The following is an 18,437-nucleotide window of genomic DNA, read 5'->3' on the forward strand; positions in this document are numbered from 1 at the left end:
AGTGTCCTGTCCCCCTAAAACTAGAGGAGAGGTCTCTTAGACCTGGGAGTGTCCCTTTCTCCCAGAGCTCCTCCTCCTTCATTAGCTGGTGATACAGAGACTTGTGAGGCAGGAGGCCAAATTGGGAGCAGCAGGAATTATCAGTATCAGGCTGAGGGACTTCAAGGCTTCATGCCTTTAAATAAAGCAGAAGCATTTAAGAAAGGGAGAGAGTCCCCAGCTGTTTCCTGGACAGCCTGTTTCTCTCCTGTTTTCCCTCCTCTCCAGAGAGACTGAGAGGAAAGAGGCAGAATCTAACACCTTCGACTCTCTCTCTACTTCAGGGGGGAAAAGGGAGGTTCTGCCACCAACTACCCCTTCCCCAGGTGGAAATCAGGGCTACAAAACAGTCCTGCCAGCATCTTCTTTCCCAGCTCCCCTAGCATGGGGGTACCTTGGAACAACTGCATATGCAGAGTAAGCATGTGTGCACACAAGCTGCCCATCCAGCTCCCTACCTTGAAGAGACATTCCCCTTTCAAGACCTGAATTCTCTCTACTTGTGCTGCTCTAACTGTCCAGACTGAATTCCCACATATGCAGCTCCAGGGGTCTTGCACTGAGCACTTGCCTTTGGGCTGGGCTAAAACTGCTCTTGAGAAAGGAAGTCTAGATCTGATGTAAAGATTGCAAATCCCTCCTTGGTGAGCTCCAACCTTAGCTACCTTCACTCAGGGAGTGTGAAAAGGCCACAGTTGCTGCTAGCCTGAACGTGTTCATCTTCAGCTTCCTACCAGTGGGTTTCATCCTTCTGTCTCCTGCACTGAAGAGCCCTTTGCTGTTACAAACTTTCCCCCATACAGGTCTTTATAGACTGGGAAGTCCCTTCTTATCCTTATGTTAGTTGACTAAGAAAAATTGAGTCTTTAGTCTCTTGCTGTCAGGTTTCCAGACTTTGGATCATTCTCTTCTTCTCTGAATGCTTTCCAGTTTTTTAAGGTTCCTTTGGACAATTATGCACTAGAACTGGATGCAGTGCCAGTCACGGTCCCACTTGGTAACACACCTCCCTATTCTTGGTGATACCTTCCAACTCATGAATCCAAGGGTCAGGGTAACCCTCCAAGCTACAGAATGGCACTGAGAGCCCCCACCCCTGTCTGGATGACTGCCCTCCAGGTTACAGTCCTTACCCTCAAGTGCTGCACTACTGTCTTTTAATGTATTTAAAATCACTGTGATGTAACAGTGCAAAGAGGGAGGTGTGGGCCTGAGGCAGCGCCTTCCTTAGAGGAAGGTGGGCACAGATCTTGCCTCTAGCAGGTCAGGCCCCCGGGGGGAGAGATGTGAGCCCAGCAGCAGGGTCTGTTCCACAAGGAGGTGCTGGGTTGCAGTTAGGGCAGGGAGGAGCTGGGGGGGGGACCAGGAGCCCCAAGTCTGAGTCCTGAGGTGGCCACCCTCCTGTGACCACCTCAGGGGGCATCTCCATCCTGCACTTCAAAGAGGGAATCTCCTGGCTCTGTTATCTTCCACTTGGCTGCAGCAGTGAGGCTCCCCTCCCCTTCGAGGCCAGACTGCCCCTGTCCCCCTGATGCTGTTCCTGCACTTGAGGGAAAGGACTTCCAGTTTCATAGTAGGTGGGGTTGGAAGGCAGCTGAGCAGATCAAGTCTGACCCCCTGACATGGGCAGGAAAGAGTGCTGGGGTCCAATGACCCTGGCAAGGTGTCTATCTAGCCTCCTTTTGAAGACTCCCAGGGTAGCAGCAAGCACCACTTCTTGGAAGTTGGTTCCAGCTCCTAGCCACCCTGACTGTGAAGTACCACCTCCTGATATCTAGCCTGAATCTACTCTCAGTCAACTTATGACTGTTATTCCTTGTTACTCCCAGTAGTGCTTGGGGGAACAGGGACTCCCCCATAGCCTGCTGGTCCCCCTTGGCAAGTTTATAGACAGCCACCAGATCCCCTCAGCCTCCTCTTGTGGGAAGGAGGGAGGACAGGGAACAAGGAGAAGCGTGCACACCAGCTGCATTCCTCTGATGCCAGAGACCAAGGTTCAAGTTCTTGCTTTCAACCTGGCAAAGAAGGGACTTGAACTTGGCTCTCTCTGAGCTTAAGTTGCTGCCCTAGCCACTGTGCTACTTCTTATCCGGGAGGCCTTCTGGCCTCAGCATCTCCTGAAGAATCTGGGGTTTATACAGTAGCCAGCACTGCCATGTCTAAGTCTGCTCCTGGTTCCAGGGATTTATGTCTCCTCTCTCTTCCCTCTCAGTGCTATGCAGTCCTCGTATGCATCTCCCGTCCCTCCACCCTGGGGCCGAGCTCCTGTCTGCTCACCTCTGGGAGCCAGGGCGTTGAGCATTAGACACTAGGGTCTGGGACAGAAGTTTCAGAAAGGGGTTTGACCCAAAGCAGTGAAGTCTGAAACTACACTCAACCAGGTTGATCATCAACCAGTTTCAGCCATTTTGAAACTGGTTTATGTGCCCTAAGCTTCTGTTGTGTTAGAGTGTGTGATCACTTAAAATGGTTTGTGTGTAATGTCTGTCCCTAGCCCTAGCACCGGTGTCCCAGATAGACTCCACATGAAGAGCCTTTTCTTGCAGAACTTGTGCCCCTGGTTTGGCCTAGGTGCTTCAGCAATCTGCTAGGGGATGGGGATATAGGGGGATATGTGCGGACTCCCTAGCACCACATTCTGGACAAGGATTTTTCACTCCCTGGCAATGCCTCACTAAAGCCTCTGCTCCGGTGGCAAACTTGTAGGATCCACCCCCACACAGTGACAGGATTCAGCTGTTCCACTCTCAGACATTGTCAACTCGCTGTCCCCTCCCCACTCCAAAGGGGCCACTGGGTGCCTTCAGCCAACAGGATCCAGCAAACAGCAATTCTTTCTCAGTGGATTGGGAAAAGGGTCCTGTGCCTTTAAGACTGGGAGATTTCCCCCTCCAGACAGGCTCAGGAAAGTTTGAATAGGCTCAGAGCTGCCTGGACTTTGCTGCTTGCAGGTGGGCCCTACATTTTGCCATTGAATTTAACTTTGCAGGTCCTGGTAGTTTAGGAGGGAAACAATGGGTGGCTGTTGTATGTCCCGGTCTAGGCTTTGTCTGTGATTGTGCTGCTGTTTTTTGGTTTGTTTAAGGCATTTGAGTTGTAAAACCCCAAATTCCCAGGGTAGAAGGAAGGAGCAGCAGAAGAGTTGTAGCAGCTGGGCGCTGGAGGTCCTATCCCTGATGGGAAATCCCAAGGCAGAGCCCGCTGGGTTTGAAGTTAGAAGTGAACCTAACTTGTTGGAAAAGGGGAAACAGTACCTTTGTGCATTTGGTTAAGGTGCAGGAGCAAATCATCGAGTATTTGCAAATGTAGCATAAGTGTCAGCTTAAATCCTGTCAGCAGCGTGCAGGGGGCAGCGACTTTGCAGATGGGATTGCATGGGGGAGAAGATGCAGGAAATCAGTTGGTTGAATCCTGCTGGCGTTCAGTCTGAGACTGGGAGCAGTGTGAATACTGCTGGAGATGTTCGTGTTGCCTCCCAGATTTGGGGTCCTTATGTTGGCCGATGAGCCATCCGTTCTCTGGTCTGAGGTGGGGCAGGGCTGTCGGTCAATGCTCATTTCCTTAGGGAAAAGGATTTGCTGTGGCTGCCTAATCAGAAATGTAGAAAGCTCCTTCTCCCTGTTGTGGGTGGATGTGCTTTGTGCTGCTGGCATGTTAGGGGGGGCTCCAGCATCTCCCCCAGGTCATGCCTCAGCTCTAAGTGACATGCTGGGTCAAATCGTGCCTGGTACCAGCTTTGGTGTGCCCTACACTTCCCCAAGGGGGGCATTTCTCAGTAATGCTGCCCCTCCCATTGCAGCTATTTTGTGTCAAGCCTGAGGGTCTGGTAGAGTCCCAACCAGTGGAGCTGATGAGAGGCAGTGCTTAGTATGTAGTCGGTCACCTCCTCTGCACCTTCACTGCACCCCGCGGGTGAATGGCTACACCAGGGCCTGCCCTAGCCCAAGGGACAGTGCTGACCCTGGCTGCATCAGTCTGAATGGGGCCAGGCTAACCTGCCATTTCACAGCTGTAAACTGCCGAGGGCTGCTGGTACATGGTATTGTGGTGGTGATGGAGCAGAACAATCATTTGGTAGTCCCTTGCTGAGTTCAGGGGTGAATTTGGTCTGTGGGGTTGCTATTCAAATGCTACATGCCTTCACCTCTGTGTTTAAGGCTTTCTCCTGTGAGATGCAGCACATGTGACTCTAGAGCGGAAGCACTGTCACGTGTTCCCTTTCTGGCCCTTGGTCAGGAGCCCAAGGACAACTGAGGTGCCTCCACTTCCACCTGCCTCCAGTTTAGTACAGAGGGGTCTGTTGCTGGGGTGAGAAGGGAGCAGGTCCTCTTGGGACTCTCCATCCTTTGGCTTTTTTGCCAAGAGTCAATGAGAGGGATAGTCCCACCAACTGTGACCGAGGAGACTTTGTGATGTTGGAGTTGACTGACACCAATAGCAGCTGTTAATCCCCCTTCCAGGGGGATGGCTCGAGGTGGCTACTGATGTGGGTTAGCTTTAGACCACCGACAGAGCTCAGGCAGTCTGCTGCACTAGCTAGTCCTCTCCTTTTGGTTTCTTCAAACCAGTGTGGTGGGAGAGCATTTATGAAGTAATAATTCAGTTGCAGCAGTTGGCTTATTAGCTCAGTACTGCTGGGAATGAGGTGAGAGGGGATCTGCTCCTGTTCAGACACTGGAGGAGACAGCGAGACACCTACCTCAGCCCTAGGAATGGTGTGTTATATTTAAATAGTCCTGAAAGAGGTGCTTACAGGAATAGCTCAGACTGTCTCTTGCTCTTCAACACTGATTTGGAAAACCAGGTTTTCCTACTTAGGTGATCTGTAAATACAGAGGGATTTTGTTTGTAGCCAAAGCAATCTAGGCTAGCCCCAACACACCTCTCTGGTTATTCAGGCCCATATATACAAAGCAAGTACCTACATAGCACTGGGGGATTGGGGACTGTAGGAGGTGAACCATATAAAATCTTAAACCTAGAAGGAGATTCATTAACCCCAAGATCTGAAGTGTACTTTGCTGTAAAAGTTAATATAAACTGCAGGAGAATTTTAGGGCCTGGGGGATTAGATCACCCTGGGAACATGATGGGGAGAGGACTTTGTTTGTGCATCCCTCCCCCTCCGTAGTTGTTCCCCTTCCGGCAGAGGAACACGAGCAAGGACTGCTGACTGCCTCTGCCATCCTGCCTGGGTCAAAGGCTCGTGGAAAGTAAATCAAGAAGTGATTGCAAAGTTTCAGTGCTGAATACCTTAATAATGTTTTCCGTTCCTTCTCCTGCATCCCCTTATGGAGGTCTGTGTTAACGAGTAACCCTCGTGGCTGGGGCCTGTGGAAGAGATGCCATGCTAGAGAGATCAAGGAGTGAAGTCATGAGTGCTCTGATTAGATGTCTCTGCTTGGACTGGGCAGTCAGTACTGAAGTTCAGGTGGATGAGAGCTGTGTGGGCTGCTCTCCTTAATGCCGTTGCTAGGCTTCTCCTGTTTTCCTTCTGTCAGGAGAAACCAGGTTTTGGTGGAAGGGCAGGGAATATTTCCAGGGAACAGATGCAAGGGCTAATAGCATGGAGCTTGTTTGTTGCCTTATTGCCTCTGCTTGGATTATAGGTTAATGATTACCTGTATGTGCCCAGTTAGTTCTGCTTATTTGAAAATTAGCAGTATTCAGGACCTGGGGAGTGCTGAGGCTGTCTGTTTCCAGTCAAGCGGGCTTGGAAGATACTTGGGCCGTTGCAGTACTGGACATGATACATCCCAGTTTCAGGTACCTTTGTCAGCATCTCATGCTGCTCAGCCTGATGGGCCCAATCCTGCCAGAGTGTTTGAAAAGGGCTGCTCATTCTGGGTACCTTAGTTCTTGGGTGCTGAACTTGAGATCCCTTTGAACAGACCTTCCAGACCGCTGTGCACTGAATGGAGGGTGCTCAGGGTCTATGGGGTTTGATTTTGGTTTCCTAGGAGTTCCTCAGCAACTCATTCTTAAACTGTTATTTCTCTTTTTCTCTTTTGGCTGAGCTGAGGGCACAGCTAGGAAAAACCCAATCTAGTTATGACCCCCTTGTTCAAAAGCTGCTGGGCAAGCTGCTTTAAAGAGACAGTGCCCTTTTGTGACTGTCTCATTGTTCCTTTCTTTCTCTCCTTAAAAAAAAGTTTTGCAATAAAAAAAAAATTGGGTGAGGATGTTCTGCTTGAGAATGGGATGTTTCCAGGATACTGATGGCGGCATGTGAAGCAAATATTGTATTCTCTTTGGAAGTAAATTGCACTGACTGGGGGAAGCCACTGGCTCGCCAGAGGAGAAGAGAAATAACATAGGTTTGACAGGGGTAGGTTGTAGCGGTGCTCTGGAAATGTTGCAAAGTCCGTTGGAGCGTGCGGTAGTTTGTCTAGCTAAGTGCTTTGCCTTTGCTCGATGCATTCCAGTGCCCAGAGGTTGTGGGAAGCGGGTCTCATGCAGAGTGATTACACAGCCCCCGCTTCCTTGACATAACTTCATGGCTCTGGATTCTGTTGGACAGTTTTATTTTTCTTGTACTGGAAGAAAAATCAGTTTTCAGGGGACTGAAATTATTCATAAATTTGAAGAGTTCCAGCCAGGAAATAAAAGGGAGGGGACTTGGGAAGATCTAACTCTTTTCAATACTGTATGTTGTCATTTTGGATTAGTGTTCTTGTTTAGGAGTCAAGATTATTCTTTTTAAGGGCTAAATAAGCCCCAAGTGAAATAAAACACATCATTTCAGGTCTGATGAAGGTCATTTTGGATCAAATGAGATATTTTGGGTGGAACCAAATGGAACAGAAAATGCCACCATTTGCAGAGCTTTGCATTTCCCCTATTTCAGGAGCTGGTGCAGCCCATTGCTTTATGTTGTTTGCTTGTCCAACAGTGATGGCTGATGCTGAATGAACGGTGTTTCTCGAGATGTGAAAAAGAACTGGTTCTGATGATGGCGGTGTGGACATAGCAGCATTTCAGGCATAGGAGGCAGAGCATGCGGTGGGGTAGGGGGACTTCAGCTGTAGATCTGGCTCTTGATTCTGGCTGTGATAGGAAGAGCAAAGAGAATGTGGTGTCTGGAAAGGTGTCTCATTCATATTTCTGGACACCAAAGTTCTTAGTTCACAATACTAGTACTGTACAGAGGAAATGTCTGTGCCCAGGGATAGGCACTATGCTTTTACCACTATGTGGTAAAGAGAGAGCCCGAGCATGTGGGTAGAGGTTTGCTTTTTCTGTTTCAGCCAATGAGCTCTACATCCTTGGTTTCACTTACCTAATAAATGCTGTCTTGTTTTGAAGGTCAGTCTGTGTTGTTGAACAGACCTGGTTGCACTGATGATGACAGAGGTATGATCTATGGCAGTTTCAACTCATTATAGCCAATAGGTTGACCTGATGGCCACTGAGGCAAGATCTTAAGCATCTTTTAGGGTTGTTTTGCTTGCCAAAGAAGCAAGGTCTCTGACAGGGCCTAAACTAATTTGGATCAAAAGGGTGAGCTATTGTAAGAAACAGGTGGTTGAAGGAAACAGTCTGAGTAGTGCAGGTGCTGGGCTCATCCATGCAACAAACAGAGGTCTAAGGGATGCCCCCAGCAAGACTGCAGAGGTTGAAGCATGCCCTGCTCTCAAAATCTGTTGTTTATAACTTAGACAAACTTTAAACTTCTGGACTAAAGCATTCTGCATTTGTGGACTGCCTTGGGCTGAAGGGTTTTGGAAGGTTTTCCCGAAGAGGTGGGGTTTAAACAGTTCTGAGAAGCAGGTTAGCATACAGCAGGGTGTTTTGGTTATGTACAGTGCACTTTTCCTGGCAGTTAGGTAAGCAAGTGTTGTGCTTCAAGTGTTTGCAAGAGGCTGTTGGGAACTCCCAACTAGTTTTGAGCATCAAGGACAATAAAAAGTCCTTTTTCAGGGAGCCAGAGGAAAACAAGGGCAACATTGGACCCCTGATGAACCAGATGGGGCAACTGACACCCAGGAAAAAGCCAGCCTCTTAAATGGGTACTTTGCATCAGTCTTTCATCAGTCCCATGGGACACCCATGCCCGCTATGGGGCAGGGAGGTCCGGGTGGGGGAGATCCCCTGCCCTCCATAAATGCTGACCTTGTGAAGTAACATCTTGAGAAGCTGAATACCTTCAAGTCAGCCGGCCCTGACAATCTACACCCCAGGGTACTCAAGGAGCTGGCAAGCATCATAGCCCAGCCCCTGGCACGGATCTTTGAAAACTCCTGGCGCTCTGGCGTAGTGCCTGAAGACTGGAAGAAGGCCAACGTGGTGCCTATCTTCAAGAAAAGGGAGGAAAGTGGATCCAGCTATCGGCCCATCGGCCTGATTTCTATCCTGGGGAAGATCTTAGAAAAGTTTATTAAAGAGGTCATCCTTAATGGACTGGCTGATGCCAACATCCTAACGGATAGCCAGCACAGGTTTGTTGTGGATAGGTCTTGCTTGACCAATCTCATTTTCTTCTACAACCAGGTGACCTATCACCTGGACAAGGGAGAAGAGATTCATGTCATATAGCTTGACTTCAAAAAAGCCTTCGATTTGGTATCCCATGATCACCTCTTGACGAAACTGGCCAATTGTGGCCTTGCGTCCACCACGATCTGCTGGCTGGGAAACTGGCTCCGTGGTCAGACCCAGAGGGTTGTAATCGATGGCAGTCACTCATCATGGTGTCCTGTGACCAGTGCGGTTCCCCAAGGCTCTGTCCTTGGACCCATATTGTTCAACATCTTCATTAATGATATGGACATTGGAGTCAGGAGTGGACTGGCCAAGTTCGCCGATGACACAAAACTTTGGGGCAAAGCATCCACATCAGAAGACAGGCAGGTGATCCAGGCTCACCTTGACAGGCTCAGCAAATGGGCGGATGAGAACCTGATGGTGTTTAACACCGAAAAATGCAAGGTTCTCACCTTGGGAAGAAAAACCTGCAGCATCCTTATAGACTCGGCAGTGCTACCCTGGCTAGCACTATGGAAGAAAGAGACTTGGTAATCATCATTGACCACAAGATGAACATGAGCCTGCAATGCGATGCTGCGGCTACTGAAGCAACCAAAACGCTGGCTTGTACCCATAGATACTTCTCAAGCAAATCCTGGGATGTCATTCTCCTGTTGTACTCTGCCTTGGTGAGGCCACATCTGAGTACTGCATCCAGTTTTGGGCTCCACAATTCAAAAAGGATGTGGAGAAGCTTGAGAGAGTCCAGAGAAGAGCCACACACATGATCAGAGGTCAGGAAAACAGACCTTATGATGACAGGCTGAGAGCCATGGGGCTCTTCACCCTGGAAAAGTGCAGGCTCGGGGTGATCTGATGGCCACCTACAAGTTTATCAGGGGTGACCACCAGTATCTGGGGGAACGTCTGTTCACCAGAGTGCCCCAAGGGATGACAAGGTCAAACGGTCATAAACTCCTGCAAGACCGTTTCTGGCTGGACATAAGGAAGAATTTCTTTACTGTCCGAGCCTCCGAGGTCTGGAACAGCCTGCCATCAGAGGTGGTTCAAGCACCTACATTGAACACCTTCAAGAGCAAATTGGATGCTTATCTTGCTGGGATCCTATGACCAGAGCTGACTTTCTGCCCTTTGGGCGGGAGGCTGGACTCGATGATCTCCCGAGGTCCCTTCCAGCCCTAATGTCTATGAAATCTAAAATTTGGGAAGGGTGTGCTGCCCCTGAGACAGCCCATGCAGGCTGACTGAGCTACAAGTTGCAGAAGAAGAATGGCTGCTTCACAGAACGGCTCTGGACATGCCTTGTCCATGGGGATCCCACTCCAGGTGCACCCATCACAGTCCAGGATTTCACTGTGCTCAGCACTGAATGGAACAAGGAGATGGTGCTAAAGAACTTACCACTTAAATCCAAAAAGACAGCATACAGATATGAGCAAACAGGAGGGAGCACATGCCAACAAAGAGATGCAAATGGTCATGTGATGGGTGGCTCCTTCCTGTTTTATTTGCTGGACATGAGTGGGTGAGATGGAGATGAAAGGTGCAGTACTGGGAACAGGGGCCCTGTGCATGTGAAACAGAGTGCGGTTGTTGAATTCCCTCCTTCACTGGTCTGCAGTATTTCCCCCTCACATCTTGGGCTTCTGGTGGCTGGTTCCAGGTTTCTGGTTTTTCCACATGCAGTTTGAGTGTGCAAAAGACCCTCAGGGTTTGTAGGGATCCTTCTACTCAGCAGAGCCAAGATGCAGACTTCACCTTTGCCAGTACTGCAGCGCCATCTATGAAGCACATCCTGCTGCAGCATCCCAGTTCCCTGCTCTGATAGACCTGGCTATGGAGGCCTGAGCCCTTTGATTCAAGCACACTTTTGTTGCTGGCTGTGGAAAATGTTAAATGGTGACCCTGCAGGTTGAGTGACCCAGCAGATCTCTTGATCCAATGCCCCTTATGCAATTTGTATAGCACCCTTCCCAACAAAGGCTCAGGGTGGCCTATAGTAAGAGAACAGAAGAACTTGTAGAACATTGGGAGCCAGTGCAGATGCTGGAAGGTTGGAGTTGTGTGCTCCTGGCAGCCAGTCTGGGTCATTCTGCATCAGCTGCAGCTTCCAGACTGTTTTCTAGGGCATGGATGACAGTGTCAAGATCCTAATCTGAAAGAAAGGGTCACAGCCTTCTCACCAGATGGAGTTGGTGAGAAGAGGGTCCTAGCTGCTGCTACTACCTGAAGATCCAGGAGCACCCCAAGGCTGCAAATCTGAGTGGTGGTAGACTGAACCCCATCAGTGATGCACGTCCCGGTCCCCCTCAAGTCCTATGGTCTGCCCCCACCATCACCTCTGTGATCTGGAAAGGACTGAGGTTGGGGCCAGGGTCAGAAGAAGAGGAGAGGTGGAGCTGGGTGTCATTAGCATACTGATGGCACCTTACTCCAAATCTCCCCATCATCTCACTGAGTGACCTCATACACATTGAATAGGATAGGTGACCAGACAGAGCCTTGAGGGACTGTGCAGGAATGATCCTGAGGGGATGACATGCACTTGCCCATCATCACTCTCTGAGATCTCCCTGCTTGTCCTGTGGAAGTTTCTTTCAGACTCAGCCTGCGTGTTGTTACTCTAGCTTAGGGGCGGGCAATTATTTCAGGTGGAGGGGTGCTTACTGAGTTTTTGCAAGCCATAGAGGGCCGCATGACGGGCAGCCAGGAGCTGATAAATATTCATTTTCTAAATTTTTTTAGGGGCCCCGCAGGCCGGATAGAATGGCTTGGCGGGCCACATCTGGCCTGTAGGCTGCATTTTGCCCACTCCTGCTCTAACTGCTGCACGTGGCCTGAAACCTCTTGCCTGAATTGTCCTTGGGTGGAGCTACTAGCAGCAGGTTGTCATCCAAGCAGGCTTCTGGATTACCTGCCTGTGGCCCGACTGCACGCAAGGCCAGCCTGCTCCAAGCAAGTGGGCATTTTTGCAGTTGGAGCTGCTTGGCAGCCATGTAACAGCAAGGATGAGAGGTTCTACTTAAAAAAAACAAACTGATTGTGTTTCTTTAAAAGCAAGAAGAACCCAGGTGTCCTCCTATGGTCTGTTTCTGCCCATGGAAACTAGTTAGCATTGATTGTTTACTTGCTGCATTTTAATTACTGCCTGCTCTCCAAAGGCGGCTGGCTTTCTGAATAAATGAGCAGCAATTAAAGAATAAATAATGCCTTTGTCAGGGTCTCCCTCCCCACTCCACCCAGAGCTCCTGTCTCCAAGCTGGAGACAGCAGGAGGACATCCAGTTTAATTGCTGCGGCGCCCAAGACAGAGCAGGCCATGTTCATTCTTGGTGCGATGCCACAGACAGCAGAGCAGTTGCAAGAGCCCCGGAGTGTGGCCAGCCGCTTCTCTCCTGCCAGCTCTTGCTCGTTCAGTGCCCAGTTGGGGCGGCTGGCTCTAGATTCGCAGGGTGATGTGGTTATTTGTCATGGGAGGGAGGGCAGCAGCTTCGCCTGGCTGGGGAACGGGGCAGTCGCTCTCCACCAGCAGGAAAGTGCCTCTCCAACAGTGCAGGGGTCCTGGGCTGTCTGCTTGACTGAGTCTTGCCTTGCTGTTCCTGGGGCTCTCCATCCCCTGCTGTTTTGCCCCAGGCTGGGGTTTTCTGCCCTTCCTGTGAGGGGGTGCAGAGTGTCTCCCCCCCCGACTCAAAGGATCGGGGGCTGTTTTAGTACTGGATGCTTCCTTTCTTAGCACCGACCACATCACTGAATGCTCCTCAGGGCACTTGCAGGCTATAAATAACTGGCAGCAATTAAAATAACCGAAGGTCTTTGCTGGATGCTTTTCCATGCTCCTCCCCACAGGCTCCTGCAGCTTCCCAAGTTGAAGGCTGAGCACAGTGGGAGGGCGTCCAGACCGAACAGAACCCAGCTCTTTGTTCTGAGGCCTTGGGAGAATAAAGTGTCAGTGTCTTTATTTGTCTCCTCTTCCCCGCTCCCACAGGGGCCATGATTTAAAGCTGCAGCACAATAGCTGTCCGTTTGGACTCTATAAATGAGATGACTGGGGGTGTCCTCCTTTCCCTTGGTTGGTCACTTGGCATCTCCTCTGCTGCTGCTTTTTGCTGAAATGCAAGCAAGCATTTCGAGCAGAAAACCCATTTCTAGGGTTAGCCTGTGTAAATGCAGCCACGGTTTGGCTGAGAGAGAGCCCAACCCTGTTCTAGTGAAAGTAGCCAGAGGCCTGAGGAATGGGCTGCTGTAGTAAATGGCAGGTGTCCCTTCCCGGCCGCTGCCACGGAGCATTGCTCGGTTGCTGACCCCTGGTCAGAGAGGGATGGGTGTGGGTTTGGACCGGTTGGCAACCTTGGGTGCCAGCAGGTCCTGGCTCGGTTGCTGGCCACTTGCCTTTGAATACCTGTCCTGGCGCTGTCCCTCTCGGCATTACCCCCTCAGTTCTCTGGGATTTATTGAGCTATTAATGCTTTCTATTTCCAAAGTCCTCTTTGAACAAGGCTGGCAATGGGGGTCCAGCCCTGTGAGCTAGCTGATATTGCTACATCCATTTGAGGGGTGGATCTCTGGCAGCACAGCACTGAGTGCCCTGCCCGCCGTTCCCGAGATACTGGGTGAGTGCTGTTTGCAAACATGTCCTCAGATCACCCTCTAGTTTTACACCCCTCAGTATTTGCCACCACTTGGATCTGCTATGTCTGACTGATAGAAGTAGAGAGAGGTAGTTAGCCGTGTGAAGCCAGTCAGAAGGCAGGGTAGATATGCACTTTTATAGACTAATTAAATAAGATACATATAGAGCATAAGCTTTTGTGAACCCAAGTTCACCTCATCAGATTGGGTGTGACTGATATGAGCCCGTCTTTGCTGGGGAGAATGGCAGGAGAGGCAGCTGTCTCAAGCACTGCGCAGATATCCCTGAGCTGCCTTCAAGCTAACTGACTCCATGAAGAATAACAGACCCTGCTGCGTTGTTTTCCAGAAATCGCTTTGCCCCAAGGAGGGCTTCTTTTCCTAGGACTGTGCCAATATGTGAGATGGGAACATCTGTGTTGTGATGGTACCTCTGAGAGCATGTGCAGATCTGTGTTGCCCAGAAACAGTTTGGGAGGAAAACCTTTTTGCCAAACGTGCCACAATTTTGTCTTATCCTATCCCCTCGTGCCACTCTGATCCCCTTCCCCTGGCTACTCTGCTTTCTGTTCCTTGCCCTGTCCACCACTGTGGTCCCTGTCCTCTCCCCTGTCTGCCATGTGCCACACCCAGAGGCCGCCCATGCCACTTCTGGCATGTGTGGCACAGGTTGGCCATCCCTGACATAGGGCATTAAATATCAGGAAAATACTGGGAACAAAATCTTGCTTACAACTAAACTGAATGTGTTGGGATGTGTTTTGAATGGATCTTGCCTACCCACATAGCGAGCAGAGTGACCTGCTCTCTTGTGGAAACTGCTCAGTACAAGAGCTTTTAATTTCAAGTAGTATCCTTTTGTTGTTGGTTTTGTGCTGTGGTGGAATAACTTTGTGCAAAGGGATCCTGACTGTTGCTCTCCTTTTCTTGACACTGGTTCACTGGTTTCAGTCACTGAAGGTTAAATTGCACAAATAAGAAGCACGTGCTCCCTGAGCTACACAGATGTCCTTGTCACTGTCACAGAGCATTGTGATGGGCTAAGCCAGGAGTTTTTCCATCCAGTGACATTTTAGGATATTGTTCTAAATGTAGTTGTTACTCCAGGCTAATGCAATGTGGAACACAGCAGAGTAACTGTCTAGAGATGAGAAAAGAAAACCCAAAATAGACTCTCTTGTGACTCCTGGATCATGTGTAAGCTGGGGGCTTTGTATCTTAACTTCTCTGCTACTTCTCTCCCATACAGGCTAATGGTGGGGTGAAGAAGTGTAAGATCGTCTGCAGGATTTGGGGTTAGGATATATTTGTGTAGTATCTTTGTCGCTGGGTCACTGTCAAGTTTGTGTGTGCGTACACATCTGTATGTGTTTGGGGTGGGAGAAAGGAAACCGGACTACTAGAGAAGAAATCGAACCTTAACGGACCTCTTCTAAATGTCCCCTTTCTCGGTAGCTTCTAACCTGCCCAGGTGCTGTATTATACTTATGGCCAGCAAGTAGGGACAGGAAAGCAGGTTATATGGAGTTAAATCTGGGCACCAAGGGCACTTTTACATGTGTGTGTGTGTGTGTGTGTGGGGGGGGGGGCAATGCTTTAATTAGAGCATCTCAGAGCCAATCTAAAGCTCTGCAGCATCTTAAAAATGGTAGCAGGAGCTTTTGAATTAAAACTTGTTCAACAAGCTGTATTTCAAGTGCCCCCACTGGCATTTTTAAGTGCGGGGATGCTGATACACGAGACACAGGAGGGTGCTGGTGCTGGTGCACAGTAACTGCCATGCTCCAGCAGACTCGATTAACGAATCTGCTCCGACGTGCTGGAATTCCAGCGTGGTGGAGCAGCCTCCACACTCATGTATAGCTGCCCCAAGATGTACAAAGCCCATGCTTCTCCACAGACCTATTGAAAGCAAGCAGGACAGTCAGTCAACTTGCTTGAAGTCTGCGGTGTTGCTTTTACTGACCATGCTAATTTCACAGGCTCGTGGTTGGAGATTAAACACTTCTAACCAGCCACTACAAAACAGAACGGCCTTTGAAACTCTTTCTGGCAGAGTTATAAAGGATAAATGCCTTTATCCATCACAGTATGCCAATGTATCGTCTCTAGCTCCTTTGAAGGGGCCTTCCATAGAGCCATTGCTTGTGTGCCAGGCAAGGCACTTGGTCCTGCATGCTCTGTGTAACAGACTGACACTAGTAATGGTTGCTGTTTTAAGGTGGCCTTTCGGAAGTGCTCAGTGTTGGTCTGCCTCTGTGTTGTCAAAGGACAGGTCTGAATGGTCCTGCTTTGTGCAGAGGGTTGGGCTAGATGACCTCTTGAGGTCCCTTCCAACCCTCATTTTCTATGATTTTCTGAATGAACGTGGGGTCCTAGTGAAACTCCCCTTCCTAATGTGGATGGTAAAGCTTTCCGCTCTGGTGTCCAGCTTGGAACTAGGCTGGGTTTATGTTGCAGCTGTGCTTCATTTACCATGGAAGGTACAGGGAGTTTCCGGACCAGCGTTGAAAGTGCACCGACAAAGGAGCGTTGTGGTGAAGCTGGAGCTGCTTATCCCCAAAGTGTACCAGCTCCCCTTCTGTGCCATGAGCTGAATGAGGCCATTCTCAGCCATGCTGTGTTTTCTCCAGCAGGGATGGATCTGGGTCTCTGCAGCGTGGAGCCAGGGCATGAATTGTCCCCTCGTGTTGCCATTTCTACTGTCCGATCCTCACTGAGGAAGCAGAGAGGGCAGCATGTGATGAGACGGAGGAAGATCAGCCATGCGAGAGTGAAAGGAAAAGGTAGGTGGGGCAGATGTGCAAGCCAGGAGGTGAACATCGGTGGCTTAGGGCAAGGCACTGCAGGCCATGCCTGGGGCTGCCTGCACGGGCACAGAGGAGTTCGGAGCACCGCTTGGCTGTGGGGGGATTCTGTATCTCTCTCCAGAGGGGGTCACAGCTGATACTTCTGCAGCAGTTGGATGCCTGTCCTGTGGAATACACAGGAACCAAGTAATTAAGCCTAGTAGTTCTGACATTGCCTCTGTGCGTCTCGTGCTTGCTAAGGTGGCTGTCTAGCGCTCCTATTAAACTAAACCCATACAGTCCACACCCCACTTGCTAGGCCTACGTATCAGGTTCAGAGGTTACCACAGGGTCTTTCTAAGTTGCCAAAAAACTAATTTGGTTTGTTGTGGTGAAACAAGGCCTGTTTGGATGCTTACACGCAGCTGAGTCCCTGTGTGCCCACTAGAGGGAGCTTTTGCCTTTCATGTGCTTGAAAGCGCTTGGAAGCATTGGCTTGTGGCCCAAGCCGCGATGAGTGGGGACTCATCTTGCTCCCAGCCTGCTCTTCCCTGGGGTGGTATTTTGTTGGGACCGCAGCCTTCTTGAAACATGAGGGGGCTGGTGAGAAGATCATGCACAAGTAGCATAGTGCTATTTTGCACCTTGCACCCTGCCTGTGCTTCAGTTGTGACATCCTATCACATGAGCAGAGCTGTGAAGCAATGTGAGAAACCACAAAGTCCTGGTGCAGTGGCAGAGGAGCGCTAGGTACAGGGGCCTGTGTGCTGAGCAGGTCCAGTGTGCAGCCTTGCATGGGTCAGTGGAGAGCTGCTGTGGTTAATGTGATGTGAAGAGGGGCTGGTGGGCTTGGGGGCCCTGGTGGCAGTTTGCTCAGAGCTGGGTGGGTGTTCCTGGTGTGGGGTATGGCTTGCAGTGCTCGGTGGCCTGGACAAGGAGCACCTGCAGCACTGGTACTTGCCTTGCCGCCGGTTGTCTGCGATGATGCCCAGGCTGCCTGCTGACCCAGAAAAGTGCCAGTTCCTACTCCCCACCTTCCTAACAGGTTCAGATTAAAATCACATCAGCCACCTTTGTAGAGGAAAGGAAAGTGGGACCATACTAGCTACATCTAGCCTCGGGGGGCAACAGTACCGGTGAAGGAGTGGTGGTTTTGCCACAATCTCTAGCGGCCAGCACATGCCCATGGTCCTTGGAGGTTCACACACAGGTAGGTCCCAGCACACACTAAAGATTGGGCTGCTGCATCTTCACTGCTCGTGCTGCCCCTCCTGCCTAAGTAAAGCTGCCACAAGTGCACTGTCACAGGACAGTCGCACTAATGCAGGCATGCTCTTAGACTCGGGACTCTGCTCTCACTCTGCAGCAGCCTCTGACAGGGTCCTCAGGTGCCCCCTTGCTAACCCTGCCCTGAACACCACTGACACCAGGGGCCAAAGGACCTGAAGGCAGGACCTGAGTGTTGGGGTCAGCTCTAGAAGGAGCACAAGACCTTCCTTTGCTGATGGCTGCAGCTCTGGTCCTAAGTCTCCTCTCCTGGCTGATGGCTGTAGCGATGCCCCCAGGCTCCCTCCACCGGGTATATAGCTATATAGTGATGCTCCCAAGTTTCTGAGTAGATGACTGTGGTGGCACTCCCTCCCTTGGGAGGAACTAATATTCTCTCAGGACCTGACTGGAGGGACCTGGGGAACTAGTTAGGGTGACTCTGGTTGGTTTTACAGTAGCACTTTAGGGCCTCTGTCAGCAGAGGTCACCTGGGCAGGGTTCCTGCCAGGATGGTCATGGGTGAGGTCTGGAGCCTGTCATTGGTGCATAGGTCTAAATTTCTGCTGCTGTAAAGATGCCAGCAGGCTCTCTGCCCTATGGAGAGCAACTCTTGGAGCCTCGATTGTGCAGCATCACACTTGCTTCCTATCAATTTGTGCTTTGAATTCTCTGAAAGGGAAGGGACTTGCATTTCCCCTGCTGGAAAAGTGAGTGACATTTGTCTTGGGTGAGAGCTTATGACGCACACAGTGTCCATCCTTGTCTTAGGGGAGTTGGCTGTTAGCTGTTGACACCCCAGCCTGATCTAGTTCACACATTAACAGCATTCACACATTAACAATGACTGAGTGGTGTTTGCACTTGAGAGGAAGTGGCTAGCTGAACGAGGAGCAAACACAAGTCTCCTGGGTGGGCTGCGTTAGTCATCTTGTGGTTGTGCCTTTCCTCCTGCTTCAGAAGAGCAATGTTCTCTGTCAGGTGTCACCCAGCACTGGAAGACAAGCCCCCCTTGGGTCAAATGTAAGGCATGTATGACGGTAGAGGCATAATTAGCATTTTTGGCACTCAGTGTACCGGTGGGGGGTGCTGTGCCCACTGTGCAAAAACTGCAACTGCTATGGGGTGTGCTCCCAGGTGGTGCGAGGAGGTGGATCATTCTGGCACTCCCTCTAAATTGGTTCCCAGGGCTAAATGCACCATTCACCCACCCCTGGTTATGCTACTT

General features: G+C 50.3%; 1 protein-coding gene across 1 annotated transcript in view; it reads left to right on the top strand.

Annotated features, from left to right (window-relative positions):
* Positions 1–15,792: 15,792 nt before the first annotated feature.
* RGS3 (regulator of G protein signaling 3) overlaps positions 15,793–18,437 on the top strand; it is a 155,237-nt gene continuing 152,592 nt past the window's right edge. The window contains exon 1 of the mRNA XM_090021712.1: positions 15,793–15,940. Coding sequence (XP_089877838.1) covers positions 15,793–15,940 — 148 coding nt within the window. The remainder of the gene's footprint in view (positions 15,941–18,437) is intronic.

The sequence above is a fragment of the Crocodylus siamensis genome, chromosome 11 (assembly GCF_052110815.1).
Source record: "Crocodylus siamensis isolate JL-2025a chromosome 11, ASM5211081v1, whole genome shotgun sequence".
NCBI classification, from domain to species: Eukaryota; Metazoa; Chordata; order Crocodylia; family Crocodylidae; genus Crocodylus; species Crocodylus siamensis.